The sequence below is a fragment of the Cornus florida genome, unplaced genomic scaffold, assembly GCF_030987335.1.
Source record: "Cornus florida cultivar Cherokee Brave unplaced genomic scaffold, ASM3098733v1 CherokeeBrave_3.0.0_Hap2_Chr04, whole genome shotgun sequence".
NCBI classification, from domain to species: domain Eukaryota; kingdom Viridiplantae; phylum Streptophyta; class Magnoliopsida; order Cornales; family Cornaceae; genus Cornus; species Cornus florida.
Window position 1 is genome coordinate 102503820 of NW_026775574.1, and position 23998 is coordinate 102527817.

The 23998-nt window shown below is 36.6% G+C and overlaps 1 protein-coding gene and 2 pseudogenes across 1 annotated transcript; 2 read left to right on the forward strand and 1 right to left on the reverse strand.

Annotated features, from left to right (window-relative positions):
• The first annotated feature begins 5003 nt into the window (after positions 1-5003).
• On the forward strand, positions 5004-14305 carry LOC132304311 (phosphomethylpyrimidine synthase, chloroplastic-like; annotated as a pseudogene).
• Positions 14306-15868: 1563 nt separating this feature from the next.
• LOC132305488 (elongation of fatty acids protein 3-like) lies at positions 15869-16506 on the reverse strand (annotated as a pseudogene).
• A 901-nt stretch (positions 16507-17407) lies between these two features.
• LOC132302385 (josephin-like protein) lies at positions 17408-19428 on the forward strand. The gene is made up of 2 exons (XM_059799217.1): positions 17408-17552; positions 17940-19428. The coding sequence occupies exons 1-2, from the start codon at positions 17460-17462 to the stop codon at positions 18447-18449; spliced, it is 603 nt and encodes a 200-aa protein (XP_059655200.1). The 5' UTR covers positions 17408-17459; the 3' UTR covers positions 18450-19428.
• Positions 19429-23998: the final 4570 nt, after the last annotated feature.

A 23998-nucleotide genomic window follows, 5' to 3' on the forward strand; every position in this document is an offset into this window, starting at 1 on the left:
ATAAAATTTCAATCAAATCCTAATTTGATTATTTCTCTTTCTCATAAAATTTGAATCAAACCCAAAAAAAATTATGTAGGAATTGGATTAAGTTTTTTGATAATGGTGAGAGTTCAATTGTAAACCTAGCCACTCCTTTCTAGAGTATTTGCGTTAAAATAGGTTTATTAACATTATTCAAATAAATCAAAGAAAGTATTTAATCATGATTTGGTAAAAAAATAAAATATGTTTTCTTAAGAATTCTTTTTGGTTGATTATTTATATGACAATCATACATTCATATTTATTTTTACATGGGAAAGTGCAAGCATCTACCTTTACACAAATAATTTTTATTTTTTTTATTTTTGTTTCTTTCCTGGTCAACAAAAAGGCAACGGAGGGCTAAACGACACAAGCCACGAGAACAAAATCAATATATATAGTTCATACATGAAATCTTATCACTCATAATCGAAGATTCTAATCCAATTCCTTTAATGGATTTGATTTGAACAAGATATTTGTAGTTATGATTTCTTAGGGATTTGGGCAATAAAGCAGCATAGGAAAAAGATAATTAGATACGGGTTTGACTTGGATATGGATTTCACCCAAATAACTTCTTAAATTTATTATTATTATTATTATTATTATTATTATTTATATTGTAGGACACTTGTTACTTTGTTGTTGCGTCACATCGATAGTAAGCATGAACTTCCTACTCACGGGTGAGTAGGCAAGTCTTGTCATTCTGTAATATAATATCTGCTATGAATGTTAAACAATAATTTCAATTTTACCAAATTGATTGTGAACTATAATTAGTTCACATCAAATATATATTTTTGACAAGACTTGGCCTCCAACCAAACTAACTAAATGCTGAAAATGTGAAATTCAATGCAAGAATATACCGGTAATTGTGATGATTATGGTAAAAATAGGGACAATATTTAATAAATTGACATGTGGTCTTTAATTACCAAATCAAAGATGGTGGGTATTGACATGTGATTTTTAATTACCAAATCAAATATGGTGGGTAGATATTCACTTACCAAAAATATATTCCCAAAGCCAAGAATGATTTGATTATCATCTATGATTTGGTAATTAAATAGGACGTATCCATTTATTTTGTAAAATGATCTCTTCAGATAGAATTGGATGCAACCTTACATACCGTTAGATAAACAAGCAAAAATTAATAAACTTAGACTAAAAAATCACTTGATTTGAAGTCGAGTATGTTACAAATCCTTGAAGACTTAATAAGTAATGACTGCTGGTGCTAAAACAAGTAGATTATTTTGTAAGAAAAAAGAAAAATATTCCCATTTTCAGTAGTCTAGATGCTGCTAAAAATTCATTTATACTCAGCATGTTAAAATACAATGATATTTTTTTCACTAAATACATTTATGTAACAAATGAATTATTTTCATTCTTTTTGAATTTTTTACTTTATATTTTAATATGTGAATATTTACAAAAAAATGTATTTGAAATGCTTTATTAAATTTTTTAGGATTATTTATTTTGGTAAAAAATAATTTTTATAGAAGTAATTAGTTACTAGAGAGAAAATTTGTATATTAAAAAAAGAAAAAAGAAAAGAAAAGAAGTAATGGTAACCCAGCAATAAAGGGCAACAAATATTCATTATTCACATAATCTGAACTTATTATAAAATATTTTTTAAAAATATGACTTCTTTGTCTTTGTGAAAGATTTCATTTATGTCAAGTAGGACTAATTGAGTAATACTATCAATAAAACACAATATAATATTAGAAAATTTTCTAATATTATATTGTGTTTTATTGATAGTATTACTCAATTAGCAAATAGCAAGGGAAAAAAAAAATAGCAAATAGCAGGAAAATAGCAGGAAACATATATGACTCGGTGACAACGAGTTAACTCAATTACAAACGGTCCTGATCGATCTAGCTGATCAGACCTTTAAAAAAAGTCATGGTGCTTGGCGCGTGAGTTGGGTGATCTTATCACGTCTATCGTTGTAAATCAATTAAAAACTCATGGTGCTTGGCGCATGAGTTGGGGGATCTTATCGTTGTAAGTCAATAACTACTGTCTATTAACATTCTACAAATATCTATCTGCTATGATTGCCACGTGAACATTCGCTTTTTTGGGTATTTTTTGAAGGATACGAAAGGTTCTCTCTATATATGAACGACGTGTTCAGTCAGTGCTCTCTTAGCGAGTGAAGAGATAAGACCAGACTAGAGGTTCGTGTTCTTTCTCTTCTACAATTCCAATATATATATGAGCGATGCTACAGGACCCGACAATTTTGCACCCAACAGTCACCGATTGTCATAGGTGGCTGTCCAACGTGGCAATTTTATTTTTTTATTTTATTTTTTTGTTGAACCGATGCCCTTTCTGTCTTCCTACTCTCTTTCTCTCTCTAACAATCAACAACGAACCAACCTTTCCGGCGAACATCCGCGACCACCATCTTCTCCGTCAAACATGCCACCGCCACCTCCCCTACCACCATGAACACTACTCATCCAAAGTCTGCATCACTTAAATCTAATCAAACTACCATAAAACCCACTAACCCGACACCACTTACAGAACCAAAATCATAGCCATAGACCACTATCCAAACGACTCCTAACTGCTGCCACTCATCACCGCCTATACAAATTATAACCAAGTTCACCATATTTATTAAACAAGCCCCCAATCAATTTTTCCAAGCTAAAAGCACAAAAGACTAGCCCCAATTTCAGTTCTAAAACACAAACATGAACCATCAATTTACTGTTTCCCCGCACATAAACCTAATACCTAAGCATCCAAACCAAAACCAAACCACACCGACGCAAAAACCAAACTGACACCATCTACACCGAGCTCGCCGTCACTATCATCGCCGGTCGCAGATCATCCACACTGGCTCAGGGAGGAGGGACTCTCGGCTTTGATGATGTCCACTGCGCACCTCCCATCACCAGTCCAAGTGGCTTCCTTCATCAAAGCCCAAACCACCATCGTCACCATCTCTCTTCCTTTGCATTGTCACCGGCCGAAGCTTCAAAGCCAACAACGCCTATGACCTAGCAGGTTACTATCGGCGATTTGTGAAGGATTTCTCCCGTTTGGCAGCGCGTATGACCCGTTTGACCCGGAAAAGGATCAAGTTTGTGTGGACTGAAGCCTGCAAGTCATTTTTCAAGAGTTGAAGACAAGATTGACTACAGCTCTAGTGTTGGTGATACTTGAGCATGGCTTGGGTTATGTGATTTATTGTGACGCTTCACGTGATGGTTTGGGATGTGTGTTGATGCAGGATGGTAGAGTAGTGGTTTATGGGTCTCGACAGTTGAAGACTCACGAGTTTAACTACCCTACTCATGATTTAGAGTTAGCGGCAGTTGTATTTGCCTTAAAGTGTTGGAGACATTACTTGTATGGTGAGAGATTCGAGGTGTACTTGGATCATAAAAGTCTCAAGTACCTTTTTTCCCAAAAGGACTTGAACAACAGACATAGAAGATGGGTTGAGTTCTTGGAGAACCACAATTTTGACTTGCAGGATCATCCAGGCAAGGCAAATGTGGTAGCAGATGCCTTAAGCCGGAAATCTCGTGGGATTCTGGCCTGTTTGGCTATTCGGAAGTGGAAGATGCTTGAAGACCTGGCAGAGATGGGATTGCAGTATTTTGATAATGATGCTTGTAGTGAGTCGGTATTCTTGTTTAGCCTTGTGGCTCAACCTACTCTTGTTGTACGAGTGATTGAGTTACAGAGACAGGACCCGGATTTAGATGCCATTCACGCTTTGATCTCCAGTGGTGAGACAGTGAAAGATTGGGCCTTGCATGCAGATGGGGGTGTATGGTTCAAGGGTTTGTTGGTGGTTCCCATGGTTTGTCGTGAGGACGTTTTACGGGAGTTTCATACTTTTTGCTTTGCAGTTCATCCAGGTGGTACCAAGATGTATCACAATTTGAGACATTAGTATTGGTGGAACGGGATGAAGAAAGATGTTGCTCAGTTTGTGGCTAAGTGCCTTACCTGTTAGTAGGTGAAGGCCGAGCATCAGAGACCAGCCGGTTTGTTGCAACCATTGCCTGTAGCGCAGTGGAAATGAGAACATATTGCTATGGATTTTGTGACAGGTCTTCCAAGGTCACGGAGGGGCAATGAAGCCGTATGGGTCATCGTTGACAGATTGACCAAGACGGCTCACTTTTTGCTTATTAAGGCAACAGATGATGCAGAGAAGCTTGGTGTACTGTATGTGAAAGAGATTGTAAGGTTACATGGAGTTCCAGTAACCATTGTTTCAGATAGGGATGCCAAGTTCACTTCGAAGTTCTAGGAAGGACTTCAAGTAGCGTTTGGCTCAGCGTTGCACCTTAGTACGGCATTCCATCCACAGACAGATGGCCAATTGGAGCGTACTATCCAGATTTTGGAGGATATGCTTCGAGCATGTGTACTTGATTTGGGAGGCAGTTGGGAGGATCACCTTCTACTCATTGAGTTTGCCTACAATAACAGTAATCAGGCGAGCATTAAGATGGTTCCATTTGAGGCCTTGTATGGCAGACCATGTAGATCTCCAGTTTGTTGGACTGAGGTAAGCGAGACCGCCGCCATAGGACCGGATGTAGTACTCGAGACTACTGAGAAGATTAAGCTGATCAGACAGATGTTACTTACAACTCAGAGCTGACAGAAGAGTTATGCGGATAAGCGGAAGCGGCCGTTATCTTTTGAGGTGGGAGACCATGTTTTTCTACGGGTTTCTCCACGGAAAGGATTGATAAGAATTAGGAAAAGTGGCAAGTTGTCGCCACAATTCATTGGACCGTTTGAGATTTTGGATCGTGTAGGAGAGGTTGCCTACAGACTTGCTTTGCCGCCACAGATGAACAAAGTTCACAATGTCTTCCATGTATCGATGTTACGGAAGTACGAGCCGCATCTATCTCACATTTTGAGTTAGGTTGATGTGAACATTGCTGAGGATGTTTCCTACGAGGAGGGACCAGTCCAGATTTTTGACACCCGAGAGAAGGTGTTAAGAGGCAAGATGATACCGTTAGTGAAGGTTCTGTGGAGACATCACGGCGTTGAGGAAGCTACTTGGGCACGAGAGCAAGATGTCCGTTCCAAGTATCCGGAGTTATTTTCTTCCTCAGGTACAACTTGATTTCGGGGACGAAATCTTTTTATGTTGGGGAGGCTGTGATGTTTCCTAATTAATTTTTTTATTCTTTATTTAGTTATTTATTTATTTTTTTTTATTGTATTGTTGCTATAATATATATAATGATGTGGGAATAGGATAGTCTTTTGGTATCGGAATGGCATGGTAGTGATTTAGGAAGGTTGGACGAGCAATATAGTCATTTCCCTTAGTCAACCTTTGACCAAGTATGCATGCATGCCATCTATACACTTAGGTGGCAGTTTTTTCATCTCTTTCTTACAGACCTATTTCGGCAGCAGCTTCCACATTTTCATTCCCTTTCTTTTTTCTTCTTTATTTTTCTTTCTTATTCCACCATTTAAGCTTTCTAAAAGCTTCTGTTCGAGCCTCTTCTGGTGGGTTTTTGGCTGTGGTATAAGAAAGGAAGTTTTCCTCTTGGTGAGAGCCATTTATTAAGCTCAAGGACAGCACCATTTAGCCACCTTTGAGTTTTGAATTTGTGGCTGTTTGAAGGTTTTTGCTTAAATTAAGGTAGGGGTTCCTCTAACTCTCACATCCTTTGCCTCCTTGTGAAGTAATCCCTCTATTTTGAACCAATGAATGACAGGAATTGAACTTTCCTCGTGAGCATACTATGTATTAAAACAAATCTGAAATTTTTAGTTACATTACAATAATGTATTACGTGCTTTTAATTTATGAAATTGAACTCCTTTACTTATTGATTGTATTGATATGCCCATGATTGAAACTATAAGACTTATAGTAGTTGTGTTGTAGTTGCTACATGCTAAAAATTATATGTTTAATTTACCTAAATTAATGGGTTGTTTTATTGTAAGTTTGTTGTTGATCTTATAATTTCAAAAATGAAATTTGTAGCTTCAATAATCCAATCATGTGAGATGTGTATTTAGAAACTGAATATTCAACTTATCTAATGTTGGTTATGTCTTGGGTGTTCACACTGAAATGTATTTATACCTAATAGCTTATATACAACTGCATGACTATTCTTGAAATTACTTTATGCTTTCTATGCCCAACGTATTTTGTATGATTGTGTGGAGTAAATGACAACATCTCTAAGTAGATTTCATGAATGCTGTAGTCTTATATTATTGTGAAACATACTGCCCAACTTGTTGTTAAAGTGTGGTTTATGGAATAAAATTTGGAAATGAGGAATGCTTTAATTTTATTAGAAAGCATGTGTACTCATGCATGCGCATTGGGTGATACTGCATGGGAAGAAAACACTGAAATTTTAGAGGAGGAAACAAAACTGAAATTTTTTTGGGAAACGTTTTGAACTAAAGTTTGTGAAAACCAGGCGACAAGGAGTTACCTTGTGTCCGTGTCGTTAATGGGATCTAGAGGGGACGTATGGAATTGCCTTGCGCGTGGTTGAGTTACTAGGCCCCAAATGACACTAAGGGGTTACCTTAGGTCAGGGATAATGGCCAATCCTCCTCTTGTGGCGCTGGGGGGTTACCTCAGGCTGGGTTACATTAACGGTTTGATAACTGATGCGTTGGATGGATTTTGGAAATGGGGAGTTGCATTGACATTTCATTCGCATTGCATTTCATTCCCTTCATAGAATTGCATTCGAAGTATGATTGTATCTCCCAACAACCATAATCCCTTTTACTTATAGCTATTCTTTGTGTGGATTCACGGAAGTATTAAGGAGTGCGTTTTAGGCAACTTCTACTGAGCCGTTGTGCTCACTCTATCATTATTATATTTTTTTCAAGTCATGGAAAGGAGGTCGTTGAGGACATCCCTCCGCAAGCTTAAATGGATTTGAACTATCACCTATGACTTTTCTTTTGTATCACTGTATATGTTATATCTATGTGAAGTCTTGTAATAGCAGTAGTACTCGTCTCAAAGGCATGTAATTAATGGACTTTAAGGACTTATGTTTTGGGATGTATATATTCGAGGAAAATTATGAATGGTCATTTATAGCTTTTCAGTTTCATTTTTCATCCTATTGTATGTACATTGAAATGTACACTTGGGACAGGTTAGGGGTGTTACATTTTTTGTCAGTTTTTTGCATTCTTTTTTTTGATAGGGGGAGGGGAAATGTTTCAAATATATTTTCAAGAAGTTTGGCCAGTCAAAATTTTTAAATTGGGTTTAGGAATTGTAAGATTTTGGAAGAGGCTTGTAAATAAATAAATAAAATTTTCACAATGCACTCACATCCCCAAACTGGTAAAATAAATATATAGGAGCCAATGGCCCTAAGAATTGATAACATAATAATGCGGAACCAAAGAGAGAGCATTGATGTGCACTTAAACTTGAAATATGTCATACTAAAGGAATGGCTTTAAATATATCTTAAGCTTTTGTTTGAGATCTTTGATGATTCACTAGAATACTAGGAGCCTAATATAATTGTATTACTTGATTTGTTAGTTCAAAATTTAATTGTTCTATGAGATTTCTTATTCCTATCATTTTGCGAAGAGACAGTCCCTAATGATCATATTCTTTTGAATTTCTATTAGTTTTGTTCACTATCCATGTTAATTAATTGTTTATTAATAGATTTTAACCTTGTCATTGTGCTATTCTTTTTTTCAGTTCATTCCAAACATGGCATCAGTGAACATTACTTTGATATCAATTGTATACAAGAATGACAACCATTCTGCTGCCTCAAAATTGCCAAATACCACCTTCTTGCCTGGGTTTGATGTGGTTCGGAATGTTGCTAGTATGAGGAAGGACATATGTCTCACTTCCTCTTTGGGCCCTAGAGCCACATTAACCTTTGAACCCTCAACAAACTAAACAAAGGAAACACACAGTCGATCCTGCTGCCCCTGATTTTCTCCCGCTTCCATCGTTTGAACAGTGTTTCCCAAAGAGCTCAAAAGAGTACAGGTGTGTATTTGCTTCTATTACTTTACATAATTTTTTTGTTCCCATCTCTAGATATGTAACTTGGTGATATTTTTCATGGTTAGATTTGCAAAAATAGTTATGCCCATGCTTGTGTGCATGTACTTACATGCTCATGCAACGCATGCTCTTAGATACATCAGTTTGCATAGGTTTGATATATGGATCTGCCTTACAGGGATGTTATTCATGAAGAATCTGTCCATGTGCTCAAAGTTCCATTTAGAAGGGTACACCTAGCTGGGGATGAGCCGCATTTTGACACCTACGACACTAGTGGCCCCCAAAACATTAGCCCAAGCATTGGTATGCACATAAGTGTTGCTTTTACATCATTTTTCATCTCTAAGAGTCTTTATTCTCTTGGCAACTTGATTTTGTGCTCCTTCAGTATGATGATTTATGTGCATATTTATACTTTAGTATGTACAGTATGTGCATGTTCACTGATATAACAAGTTTACTTCTTTCCTCTTATGTATTTTATTTTTGGGTAAATTACAATGACACCCCATGCGGTTTGCTATATAATGACCGTCGTAATCAAGTTAGGCCTTTTTTTGAACACTGACACCTCTCAGGTTTGGTAAAGTGAACAATGACACCCCTACCACCTCTGACACAAGATAAAATGACCTTATTACCCTTTGACTTGTGAATCGACTTATTTGAATAATGAAATTACCTCTTTACCCTAGTTAGACTCTTTACATGGACAAAACCCCTTTAATTTTCAATGTTCTACCTCACTCTATAGCATAACCCCCGAATCTCAATATCAAACTCTTAGAGTAAGAGTATCCATCGGATTAGACGGGGTTTGGTCTTTCTTTGCGAGCAAATGCCTTAGAGCGGCACCTCCACTTATATATATATATATATATATTGGCAGCCATGACTTATTTTGAAACCTTGATCCAAATCAGACTACTTGAAACATGCTAATAATACCTTTGGCTGGATAATCCCTTTCAAATCAAATGCTAATCCTTTGGTGAATAAAACCAATCTTTCATCTCTTGAAACAGCCTCCAACGTGCGACCATGTATCGCCCATACCAACAACCACAAAAGTCCATGAAACAATTGTTCACTCATTCATGTTTTTAAACAACCTCAATGCTTTATTTATATAATCACTTATAAAACATGTCAATGAATGTATACTCCACACTTTTTTGGAACCTTTTTCCTTCTGAATATAAGACTCAACTCATTTCCCAGGCTCTAGTGCAACCAAATCAGCACAAGCAAACAAAATTGAAACAATAGTCCTCAGAAATCTGCATTCTCCTAAACAATTCAACTCTATCAGTTGACATCGTGCTTTAGGACACAAAATGCGACACCATTTCATCAAACACCATCTGAGTAAACTCAACCCCACCTCTACAACAACAATACCATAGTGTTTTGAACATGCAACTCAATACCAAACCCAATTTTCACCATGGAATCGTGAACTTGTTTGCCCAAACTCAAGCTCCCAATGCCAACATAGGCATCCTTAAGGACAAAAAGGTATGTAATTGAGAGAGAAGCTTACGGGAAAAGAGTGAATTACACCTCGACCAAGATGGCAGTCATCATCGCTGATTTGATCGTTGCCGACAGACAATGGTGGTGGTCATCGTCATCTGTAAGATTTGCAAAGGGTTTGTCATAATTTATGTTACATGGACTCGGATACATGTGTCAGACACGGGTATATATCTGTGTGTTCGTATGTCGGACGTGATAAATCTCCAAACAGGACACGCGGACATTGCTAAATATTCATTTTTTAATTATTTTATTTTATTTTTTAGAATAAAGTAATGTTTTATCTAATATAGTTTTTTTTTTATTTTTATAAGTAATGTTTTATCTAATATAGTGTTCAATAGAAGCATTTAACTTATTTTAAAGTAATAATATAATTGAATGATTGAATATACTTTTTAAGTACATGTCTAGCCAAAAGTGCCGAACACATATCCCATACCCATGTCTGAGCAATAGGTGTCCGACACGTGTGCTTCACTACTTTTAAAAAGTCCATGTAACATAGGTCATAATCCAAGGGTTAGGTAGCGAGAGAATCTGCATGCCTTTTTAATCTCACGGTGGTGCTTCAGGCCGCTAAGTGACTCCTCTTTGCTGTCGGCAACTTCAATTCCCAGATCAACTTTTGTATATATACATACACACAAACATATATATTGATTTTTGCAAAGTACTGTTAGAGAGAGAGAGTATGGTGAGGTGTCAATGTAATAGTTAATTTTTTAAAAAGAATGGCAGTTTGGTCATTTCATGGTTCTAATATTTTTTATCAAATATGAATAAAGTATTAAAGAGCAATGTAGACATTTCAACATCTTTTAGGCCCTGTTTGGATTCAAAAATTGACAAGGGGGGTGTCATTGTTAAAAAAATGTCCAACTTGTATATGGCTGTTATTACGGCAAACCTCAGGGGGTGTCACTAATTTACCCTTTATTTTTATATTATTGATACATTACTAGTTGTTGTAAGGATCTCAATTATGAGCCTAAATTTTCCCTTAATATCCTATAATATTCCACATTTCTACTCCATAATCATTGATTTGTGTATATTGAATGAATTGACTTCATAGTTTCAAACTATTTCTGAGCCTCTCCATGATCAAATGGTAACTCTTATCCTTAAAAAAAAAAAAAAAAAAAAAAAAAAAGAGTCGTGTATATATATATATATATATATATATATATTTGTTTCTTTCTTTCAAAGTTTTATTTATTTTTATGGACATTTTTTTTTACATTGAAGGACAATAAGTTAGATACATCATAAAGTAGTTTTGTTATAATTGTATGATATCCTTCCTAAGAGTCCTGTATGGCTTATTCTCGACTTACCAGTGCTCATTTTAGCTGACATTTGACTTCCATTTCAAAATAAATGCTATTGTGAACAGGACTCCCTAAATTGCGCAAGGACTGGATTGACAGGCGGGAGAAGTTAGGTGGACCAAGATACACTCAAATGTTCTATGCTAAGCAGGGGATTATAACTGAGGAAATGGTGTTCTATGCTGCTCGTAAGAAGCTTGACCCAGAGTTTGTGAGATCAGAGGTTGCCCGTGGGCGGGCAATCATCCCTTCCAACAAGAAGCACCTAGAGTTGGAGCCAATGATAGTTGGAAGAAACTTTTTGGTGAAAGTTAATGCAAATATTGGAAATTCTGCTGTTGTGAGCTCCATCGAGGAAGAAGTTCAAAAGCTTCAGCGGGCAACAATGTGGGGTGCTGACACTATTATGGATCTCTCGACAGGTCGCCACATCCATGAAACCCGTGAGTGGATCCTACGTAACTCTTCTGTACCTGTGGGGACTGTGCCCATCTATCAAGCACTTGAAAAGGTAAATGGAATTGCAGAGAATCTGAACTGGGAAGTCTTCAGAGAGACTCTGATTGAACAAGCTGAGCAGGGTGTCGATTACTTCACAATCCATGCTGGAGTTCTGCTTAGATACATCCCATTAACAGCAAAGCGTATGACTGGAATTGTTTCCCTTGGGGGTTCAATTCATGCAAAATGGTGCTTAACTTATCACAAGGAGAACTTTGCTTATGAGCACTGGGATGACATACTAGACATCTGTAATCAATACGATGTAGCACTGTCAATAGGTGATGGGTTGAGACCTGGGTCAATATATGATGCCAATGATTCTGCTCAGTTTGCGGAGCTATTAACTCAAGGGGAACTGACGCGTAGAGCTTGGGAAAAGGATGTACAGGTAATGACATAATGGAATATGTTAGGCCATGTAAATATATAATATTTGCAGGAAATCGGTCTGTAGTCTCCTCTTTGATAAAAATGGGGGAAGGACTATGTATACGGCAAGTCATAGATTTTTTTGGCTAATATTAAATTAAAAAATTATCACCTTCCAATCCTAAAAAATGGTCACTCTCTTATTCTTCTTCTGCATTATATATATATATATATATATATATATATATATAAAATATTTTCAACTTAATCTTTATGCTGAAAAGGCATTGAACATATAATTTGACCATATCAAGCCATTAATCTTTTTGGAAAATCTAAATTTATAAAGCAGGAGTGTCTATAGAGTTCAAGCCTTGTTTTTTACTGTTTTCTTTCTGATTTTTCTAAAGAGCATTATATAAGAAGTTGGACATCAATCATTGCTCTGTAATGACATGATTATTAAACTATATGCACAGTAACTTTATTAACTTCTGATCCAGTTACATACCTATTTGGGCAATACCTTAGGATGTTTTCCCCCTCCCATGGTAAGTAGGATGTTGATACTTTATAATATGATAGATTACTCTTTCCTTTGTCAAATTGAATATTATGGATATTATATTTCACTATAGAGAATATAAAACTTTTGTTCCATTGGGTCTTTTAACATCATTGTTGCATTGCTTGTTGCACCTTTTCTGTGTCACTTTCCTTGCTTAAAATTTCACTTTGACCTATCTAGCATTTGAATTTCCATTTTGATATGCAATATGCTGTTTATGCCTTTTCAGGTGATGAACGAAGGGCCTGAAAACATGGAAAAACAGCTGGAGTGGTGTAATGAAGCGCCTTTCTACACTCTGGGACCTTTAACAACTGATATTGCTCCTGGATATGATCATATCACGTCAGCCATTGGTGCTGCCAATATTGGAGCTCTTGGTACTGCGCTCCTCTGTTATGTAACGCCAAAAGAACTCCTTGGTTTGCCTAATCGAGATGACGTGAAAGCTGGGGCCATTGCATATAAGATAGCTGCTCATGCAGCTGACTTGGCGAAAGGTCACCCACATGCTCAAGCCTGGGATGATGCGCTAAGCAAGGCAAGATTTGAGTTCCGATGGATGGACCAATTTGCTCTAGCGTTGGACCCCATGACTGCAATGTCCTTCCATGATGAAACCTTGCCAGCAGATGGTGCCAAAGTGGCACACTTTTGCTCTATGTGTGGGCCCAAGTTCTGTTCTATGAAGATGACAGAAAATGTGCGGAAGTATGCTGAGGAGCATGGTTATGGTAGTGCTGAGGAAGCTGTGCAGCTGGGATGGATGGTATGAGTGCTGAATTTCTGGCTGCAAAGAAAACTGTCGGTGGGGAACAACATGGCGAGATTGGTGGAGAAATCTACTTGCCAGCAAATCAAACAAATCCTTGAAGAGTTAAAGGTCAGTATTAGTTGATTTCATGTTCATGGAATGCCAGCATCATGACTTCCATGACATATGTGTCTAAGAAACAAATTCACTCAACTAATTTGGTGTCATATCTATAATAAGAGAGAGGGAAGGAGGGACGGGTTTTTTTTTATACTTGAAAAGTTAAAAGGAGTGGCGTACCTAAATTCTTTACATTATTGGGAACGAAGCTGGAAACGTGAAAATTTGGTGAAGAACCTTGAGAGTTTTGCCTTTAACAAGTCTCAATTGATTGATCTGAACAATGTGGATTAGTTGTCAGTGCATGCATAATCCTTGTATCTTAGACACGTATTCTTTACATTGTCAGTGCATGTATAATCCTTTTACCTAGATTCTACTTGTATATTCCTAAAGCTGACACTGATAGGTGCTGCCACTTCCGTGGTACCTTAAGGAAACCTGTTTTTTTTTTTTTTTTGGAAAGGTTACCTAAAGGAAACCTTATTTCCTTTTCATAAATCCTTTTGTATATAAATGTTGAACTAGAAGCCCCAGCAGGCAGAATTATCTGGCATGGAAAATCGTAATGCATTTTGTTATCCCTGTCCAGCTATAGGCATCTAGGTCTCTTAATTTTTACATTTATCACCTTGTCTTGATTTTCTTACATCTATCCAATTGGGTTATCTTATAGGACTTTTTTGCAGGATATATGGATATGGAGAATGAGTTTGGAATTTCTTGGACTGTTGGCACATCATTAGTCAGTCAAGAATGGAGTTCTGCAATCTTCATTTTGTAAGTACCGAATTTTAGCTTATTTAATAGCTCGAGACTAATATGTCTTTAATCTGCTCGTTTTGGAGCACCTTTGTAATAATAATATAAAAAAAATTATTGTATTAGCTCGAGACATATTAGCTCGAGACTAATATGTCTCTAATAGAATTTTCGTAATTCTCAGTGACCAACTCTAAAGTTAATATTTGGGGTTCTAACCTTGATCCCAATCCATAAAATTATTGTATGAATGTGGCAGGAGAACTTTTCATCGGCACCCGAACTCGTGCCGTGGGTAAATCAGAGAGCTTACCCGAGTAGTCAGCTCTCAAGACTATAGAAGAAGATTGAGAAATTATAGATGACAGAATATATAGCAACGTGTTCTCTCTCACTTGAACCTTGTTTGCTGTGAAATCTATCCCTATTCCATTCTCTGGTAGACATTAATGTACAATCTTAGAAGTTCTCTCTCTTCCAGATCGCCATGGTCAATATCACAGGGTGCAAATTACACAAAGACCAACACACCAACTCATACGACCATAGAAACTATAGTGTCAATTGTCCACTTTTTTTTAGCATTCATAAAATATATTCCCATTGTGACTTTTTTGTGGTTTAGCAAATAATCACTGGGGGGATCATTGGCTTGTCTTAGGTTGTATAACATCTCCAGATAGGAGTGAGGATTTGAGAGTGAGGATTTGAGCTTTGTAGGGTGTGAATACTTATGTGGCTAAAATAATAATAATAATAATAATTTTAGTAAGTTAATGTCATTTTATGATATGTTCTACGTTTAAATATGGCCCAAACTAATAATATACTTATACCAGGTTATTGTAGCGGAGGCATCACATATGTAAGTTCCATTTTTTTGAAACCCTTGCATTTATGCCTCTGGTTTCTCTCTCTTCTAGCGCAGCCCAGTATCTTTTAAGGGTATCAACTTTAGGAGAATGTGAATAGCGGAAGCGGAGTTATGTTCTCATCCATAGAAAATGTGGAGCGACGAAGAGTACCAATATAATCATCTTCCTATGTGCATATCAATACATATATTATGCGTTAAAAAAACGAAAAAAAAAAAAAAAACCTGAAACCTTTCTATCTTGCAAGGTGGTAAAATACAAACTGACAATTTCAGGAAGATGGCATTATTTTAAAGTTATTACTTAAAAACAAGATTTATGAGCTCAATAATTTTTTAAGAGCAATAAAAAGTTAAATAAATTATTTAATAATTCTTTTCAACTTTGTAGTCAAACGTGAATAATTCATAGCCAAGTATACTAAATATACCACTTCTGCAATTCACAAATATATGTTTGATTATAACTCTTTATTAATAACATTAGCACCTAATAATTAAGTGTAATAATAGTCCAGTGATATCCCCAGAACATACAAATATGTTATATGTGAGTGTTGGTCAACGAGAGAAAAGTATTAAGAGTGAAATTAACCCGTAGGTCATAGAAAGTGTGTGAAGGTATGGGAGTCTAATTTAAACTTCTTGTTATTTTTTTGGGATTTTTACGTATAAATGTATTTATGGCGCTACATTTACAGTATTATGTAGTCAAATTACCATAGTTTCAAAAAAATGTAGTTGACCAAATTAATGATGTGGACATGAACTTTCACTGTTCACAATAATTTGTTACCCAAAATGACCTTTCACTTTTTGAATCAAATAACCCTATTGCCCCTTATTTCTTTTCCGGCACAAAATATACCCTAATTGCAGCCGCAAAAATACACATCAAACATAGCCGATTTACTTCAATACCCGATCACTAAATTCCACCGCCATCGGTAAGCTCTCCGCTCGGCAATCCAATCGCCACCCAGAATCTATACCCGTAAACCACCGAATAGACCGAGCTCGTAACCAGAATCGCTAGAATTTGAAACGATTGAGAGAATTCGAGCCAGAGCAAGAAAGGTCATGAAAATCTGAATTGCTTGACTGAAGAGTTGGAAAGAGAGTTTCCGTCGCCGGAGGACGGTGAAGTAGGGTCCAGAAAGTGTGGAGGAATCGGGAGAGGTAGAAGATGTAGGACCAGAAGAAGACCCGACCTGAGGAGCAGGTGCCGAGGGGGAAGCAGAGGAGCCATTGGAAGGGGGTCTTGGAGAGGCGCCAGAACCACCGAGTGCCGCGGATCTCGGCGGCGGCAGAGAGGAGGATGTCGGCGAAGGTTGTGGCTGAGATGATGGCCATGGAGAGGCTGTGGAGAGCCAGGACGGGTCTGAGGGGAACGGGTCGGGTGCGGCGGAGGATGAGGAGGAGATGGAGGAGGGAGAGGATGATGTGGAGGGAGATGGAGGTGAAGAAGGACCACGTGGAGCCCCAAGATTGGGAGTGGCTCCAACGGAAGTTGACGATGGATGGGTGCTCCGATAAGAAATAGGTGAGGCTCTGTATCATCGTTAACTGTGTGGTGGTGGTGTTCATTCCCATCACCGCCAGATGGGAATGAACAGACGGCGGAGATGTGTCCTCATGTTATTTTTTTTGAAAGAAATAGAAAACAGAGCAGCTTAAACAAGACCCTATTATTTTCGGTGTTTATACGTCGACAGTGGTGGTTTAGTTTGTTTGTTCTCGGGAGAGAGAGATGGTGAACTGTGAAAGGTATTAGTGCCTGAAAAGAAACAGGGGCAGTAGGGTAATTTGGTTCAAAAAGTAAAAGGTCATTTTGGGCAACAAAATAAATGAACAGTAAAAATTCATGTCCATGTCATTAATTTGGTCAATTACATTTTTTTGAAACTATGGTACTTTGATTACATAATACTGTAAATACAATCCCATAAATATATTTATACGTTAAAAATCCCTTTTTTTTAATACTTATATAATTTTTTTTTTTTTAAAAAAAAAAAATTCAGAATATCATAAATTCATAAGTAATTAAAATGAAAATAGCGGATGTCTGGATTAATTGCGATTATTTGATTGTCCTCAAACCAAAGACATAAATTTCACGAGATTCATCTCACCTGACAACTGTGGATGTTAAAGTTATCACTATAGTCGCCGAGTTAGTGAAAGGAATGAAGGGGTTGTATTTGAAAGTGAAGCCAAGATGGGGTACTTAATCGCAATTTATTAGGGGAGGTTCTTGTAATTATGAGAAAAGTCAGGAAGATGATAACGAAATATTGCGCTGCTCGGTCACCGACATACCACGCCCCTGGTTTTCAACACATCCCTTGTTTACTTGTCGCGATCTCTCTATACATACACACAGATATACATATATATATATATATATATGCATATATGTACATACATATACATATATAGATAGATATTATCAAAGATTTTTGTTTTCGCTTTCAAGAATTGTTATAATAAAGGGGAAGTAAATGGAGTGACTGAAGATGGGAGAGGAAGAGAAAGAGAAGACGCAGATATATCACGAGAGGCAAAAATTGCAATTCTGCCTCTTGCACTCACTCAACAATCTTTTCCAGGTACCTATTGCTTCCCTTTACACAATACACACACATATGTATCTTTTACTTATGTTTTGAAATCTTTTGTTTCATAAATTAATCAATCTCAAAACCCTTTTTTTTTCATGAGTTTCTCAAATTCCATTAATTGCTGATTTTTTTTGGAAAAGGAGTGAAAAGTATATTTTTAACCCATTGAATATTTAGGTCTTCCTGAAATTTATCCTAGAAAACACAAAACAGTTACCTAGTTGTATCTCTTAATTTTTATTTCGTTTTCTGGCATTGAATTATACTATATATATGGACTTATATATGGACTTTGTTCAAATGAATTATGTTTCTTTTAATTTCTGTTTTGAGAATTTTCTATAAATTTTTAGTAAGAAGTTTTTTGTAATTTAGGACAAGGACGCATTCACTCGTGAATTTTTGAATGCCACTGCTGAAAGACTCGTTCTCGATGATCCAAACAATGCAACCTGGACACCTTTATCTGTTATCTTCAAGCCTCATCATAATGCACTTACAGGGAACTATGATATAAATGTTCTAATTGCAGCACTTAAAGGAAAAGGTAAAAGGGTAGTATGGCATGATCGGCGTAATGGAGCTTCGGGCATTGATCTTGATGGGCCTGATGATAAACTAATGGGTATTGTGCTGAACATTCGAGTGAGAAAGTACGGTGGGATGTGGAGAAGTAGGCATTGGGTTGCTTTGAGAAGGATCCATGGGGTTTGGTATAATTTGGATAGTGATTTTACTGGTCCTTATGCTTTTAAAGATACAGAAGAAGTTAGGGTGTGTTTGGATAGACGGGGAGAAAAGAAAAAAAAGGATAGTATTAGTTACGGGAGAAAAGAAAAGAAAAAAAATGCTAGTAATAATTTCTATTTGTATTTGGATAGATAGGGGAGAAAATAAAAGAAATGATAATTATTCTTGTTTGGATAAGATAGATGGGAGAAAAGAAAAGAAAGGATAGTAGACAAATTATTTTTTTACCTTTTCATAACCATAGGACTTGAATGGAATAATAAATCTGTATATTGATTTGTAGAGGCTAATTTTGGTATTATCAAAATACCACTTTAAATCACTATGCTTTCTCTCCCTTTCTCTCCCTATGTTCTCAAAATTGGAGAGAAAGCAAATAAGAGATGAGGGATAGCTCCTTATCTCTCCCTATCCCTCCACTTAACTTACCCAAACACAAACTTACACTATCCTCTATTTTCTTTTCTCTCCCTATCCCTCCAAATCAACCCTACCAAACACACCCTTAGGGAGTTCTTGGAGTACATCATTTCGGGTGGCGCAGAGGTTTTGCTTGTCATGAATGATGAACAGTGAGGTTTCTTTTTTAGGTTGTGGCTGCCTTAGGACTTCTAGGTACGCATATTTCCAAGCTAGCAATTGTATCATACCAGTTTGCGAAGCAACTTCATTACAGAATTTAGTTTCTTTTGAATGTTCTCTTTTTAAGGTGAATGATGGATGCTGATTTTGAGCTTTCGGTTTGACCTGATTACAGTTTACCGTGAGTATATGAATTTGACTTGCATTTGAATTTTGTAAGTCATGCTTTCTGATGATATGTAAAATAAGAGATACTCCATTGCAAGCTAATTGTTGATCGACCATAATTCTTGTATGCTAATGTAACGTTACAGGTTTTTCCGATTTTCTAATTTTTAGAATTTATTTGATTTTTCTGGACTCGGGTATTTCTTCCAGTTATTCTCATCCTAGGTGAGGGGTGTTATTGACATTTCACATGGGTGTGTGTATTTATATACATGTATGTATGTTGTATTAATGGTATTATATGGAGGGTGGTATTTTATGGCAAGGTTGAGGTTATAAAGAAGTTCAAGGTGCATTTTCGTCATTTTAGCTTCATGGAGTAGTCTAGAAAATTCTAGAGACCAAAAGAGTGTCTCCATTTGGCCCATTCCTTTTCTTTTTCCTTCATTCTTCGGACCACCCACTACAAGCTCTCTTCCTCTATTTTCTTTCCTCTTTATATTGTTCTCCTTTCTCTCTAAAATTTCTTCATGCTAGAAGAAGATTTGGGTTAAGCCGGAGTTAACAAATTATAGATAATTGCAAGGGTTACGTTTTGGTACCGGTATTGTAAGCTTTTGGTGGGATTTGAGTTTGGAGTTTGGAGCTTGAGTTGCTATCTTGAGGTAGGGAAAGTTTAACTTACAATTCCTATGATTTTAGTGAGTTCTATGTATTTTTTTTACATGATTACTTTGATGTTGTGAAACATGCTTAGTGTGTAAATTTTGATTGTGATAATAAGCATGAGATGGTGTTGATTTAATTGTTGTGGGTTGAGATTATGATGGTTTCTTATATTTGTGTCAAGCATGCAAATTTCTCTATATGAAATTGTGAAAATATAACTTATGTGTTTAATCCTTATGTTTGGATGTTTTAATATAACAATGATGTAAATCATGACTTGTATGTTGAAGAACGGTAGCATGTTATGCGTAAGCTTGGTATGGGGTAAGTTGAGAGGATGAAGGTTTTATGTGGGAGAGAAGGTTGAGAAGTGAAGTTATGATTTGTGTTGTGAGATAAGGTGAAGTTATGAAGATTTTGGTGAGCTTGGGTTGCAAAGGAAGAATGGGGCAATTATATTTTTGTACGTGTGATGGAATGGTTTGTGAACTCATAAAATTGGTGTATGATTGTTATGCTTCATAACCCCATGATCCATTTTCTTTGATTCCTATTCTTTGGTTGTGGCTCACGGGATTTTTAGGACTGTATTTTAGGCTTACTCTACTGAGCTGTTGAGCTCACCCTATCAACATTAAAATTTTCGGGAATGCGGAGACGAGCCGGTAATTGATGTGCATCCATGGATATTGATGTATTTAGGAATTCACTTCCATTTTGTTTATATTGAAGTTTTGTAAATATTGGCCATGGAGGCCTCATTCTTATATTTAATCCTTTAGAAATTGTATAAAATGAGACTTACGTAAGTCGGTCTTTAATTGACATATTGGACCTATATTTGGAGATGCAATTAAATATAATCTTACTAAATCCTTCTTGGTGCATTTTCTTGGAACGTGTTATTTATCATTCAAAAATTTTGTTATTAATATTGTTTGTTATTGTACTGGGTGTCGAAATGTATTTAAATATGTATGTGGGTATGGTGTGTTGGATGATTGGTTACCAAAGTTGGTGTATATGGGATAGTGAAAATTTCGAGTGTGGATAACCCAGAATCGGTCGACGTGAAATTCCCATACGTCGACCCGATGACCTAAACTAGTCGACGTGTAGCTTCCCACACGTCGACCGGTATCCTGACAGTGAGTTTTTTTTGTACACGTTCCAAACTAGTTGATGTGTAACTTCCCACACGTCGACTGGTATCCTGACAGTGAGCTAAGTCACAATGTGTGACCCAAACCAATTGACGTGTGGATTTCTATACGTCAACCGTTTCCTGTTCCACACATTTTTTGTTTAATTTCCCAAATTATTCCTCTTGTCACCTATTTAAGGTTACAAGTATTTATTTTATGACCCATTAAAATTCAATAATTATATTTTAACCACATGAATGACTTTATTATCCAAGAACTTTATCTTAATTATTTTATGCTATGAGTAATCGACTATTATACCCTTGGAGTCTTAAAACAATAGAATTGTGACGAATGACTATCGCGTCCTTGTTAGACTTTTATATATTAATTTAACGTGAAAGGACCATATTACCCTCGGATGATTCTGGGTCGGGTAAGGACCCGCTTAATGATCCGGATCCAGCGGATTTGGATCGTTACGGCTAACAAAGCAGCATCTGCAAAATTAGAAATTATTGCCTTGCGTGGCTTGTATTTTGGTGAGAGTGCTTTTAGCTTAGAAGAAAAAATAAATAAATTCTTCTTTCTTTTGTTTTCTTTTGAAGTGTAATACTCTAAATCTTAAATTCAAGACTCTCATTCTTTATACCTTTTCTTATTAAAATCCCATTAGATAGATCTATGCACTAGAATGAGCTAATGATCCAATTGTTACATGTAAAATGTATAGTATCAGCAGGTTAGAATCACTGTATTGGCAAATGCCTGGTTATGAGCTCAATTTTATATACAGAGTCTTTGAAATTGTGACCTCCTCCTTGTACATTACCAAGTGCAGGAAACCTTAGAGATGTGCTCCCTTACCTTGTGCAGGATCATCTGGCACTGTTGATGTTACCTTATTGTGCATTCTGGCTTACCTTTTTCTCTGCAGTAAATTTCTGTAAATTTCGTTGTAGATATATAGACTTTGTAGTGCTTAAAGGGTCCTCTAACCATGTTGTTCTCTCATCTTCTCTCAGTTTCTCTTTTCTTTAAAGAAGTTGAATTGAGGGCACGTTCTTTGTAGTTCATTCAGAAAGATATGTTTAGTGTTCAGACTAAAAGCATACATTGTGAAACATTATGCAACCTTCTTTTGGAGGGTTTGGCACTGATTTGTGTAAAAAAATTAAGCAACGCCATATTCTCGCCCTTTTTCCTTATGTAGGAGTTCCTCTCTAGCTTATGATGCTGCAAGGACATCTGTTTATCATTTAGGGGGGTGGCCTGGTCGTGATGGGAAACGATTTCTAAAACTGAGCAAAGCAGTGTTAGTACTTAGTAATGATGGACAAAGGGGATAAACAGATTTTGCTTTCCGTTAAGTGCCTGCAAAATGACAAGAATGCCCTTGACAGTATATTAAAATTTATTTAAATATAATTATAGTAATTAGGGTTAATTACAACGACACCCCTTAAGGTTTGACATAATGACAGTCATATACAACTTAGTTATTTTTTGGACAAAGACACCCCGTGCAATAATTTTGATCCAAACAAGCCCTTAAAACATTTTAAAAAACGAGATTGCCCTTCAATATTTAATTCATTTTTATTATAAAATATCATAACTCATGAAAAGTCAAATTTAGCCCAATATATATACATTATTACCCTTATATTATTACTCTAATATTAGTGTAATATATTAAAATATTAGTGTTATATTATATATTAGTGTAATATTAGTGTAATATATTAAAATATTAGCGTAATATATATATATATATATGGAAGAGCAGTGGGGAAGAGAGCACCAGCCGCCACCACCCTCATTGACGCCGCCCTACTACTCTGCCACACCCAATTCCCCAACCTCTCTCCACTACGTTGCCACACCCAAATCCCCAACTCTCTCCACCTACCACTGTAAAGCCACACAAAACCCAACAAACATGATGAAGTGGAGGAACGGTGGAGATCGATCTCCTTTCAGTCCGGCGATGCCGTTGACGGAGGCGGCAACGATGGGTTTTAGATTACGGTGCGGGTTCGGGCAGAGACCGTTGCCGAAGAGTATACCGGAGTTTTTGTTGGCCAGAAGCTGTTGCCGGGCAAATCAGAATTCGAGCCGGCAATGAGGAATCAGTCGCGATTCCAGCGACAATTTTCTGGTTTACGATTCGCGAATCTTGCAACGGCTCGATGGTATCCTCGTCAGTCCACATCAGTTGAAAGAACCTCCGAGACTCATCAAGGCCAACAGCTTCTTCTCTTCGACAACGGTGGCGATCAAGACATCCTCAACGCAGAGCTCGGAAAGGTAGCGGCGCCGCCGCAGAGCTCGGCCTTTGCTCCATTTGTCATCGAGTTTAGCGAGGATTGATAGGTTGGGTTTGGGGTCTAGGCATCATCTTCTCAAGTGTATGAGATTGGGAGTTTGAGATTTATATATATCTATAAATCTGTGTTTGTGCAACAATTAGGATTTTTTGTGGGTTTTCCATGGGTTCAATTGGCTGAATTTTTTTATGAATTTTTCATGTATTCAATTGATGGGTTTTGGTTGTGGTGGCAGAGGTTGCAATGGTGGGTGGAGAGAGAGAAAGAAGGGGTGGTAGTATTGGTGGTGGCGACTGGTGGGTGGTGGTTGTGGTAGGGACTATGGTGGGGTATTTTAGTCAATAAAAAAATAATTGTATTAAATAAATTGGTAATTGAATGTGTCAAGGGTAATAATGTCAATTCAGAACCATTTGAGTGTCTTAGTTAACTTATTAAACCGGAGGAGTTGTCATCATCGTTCAAAAATGGCTCAACTTATATATTCCTGTCATTATGTCAAACCTCAGGGGATGTCGTTGTAATTAATCCTACTAATTATATATACAATTATAGTAATTAAAATTGTAATTATAATTATAGTAATTATATATAATTATATATTATAGTATACAATTATAGTAATTATATTTATATAATTATAATTATAGTAATTATATATTCACATATATACACACACATATATATAATACATATCCTCCATTATAAAAAGATAGCCAATTGACAATAAATAGCAACATCAACGGCATGACTGGGATTGAACTGGGTTTCGTCATTTCAACAAGGAAGC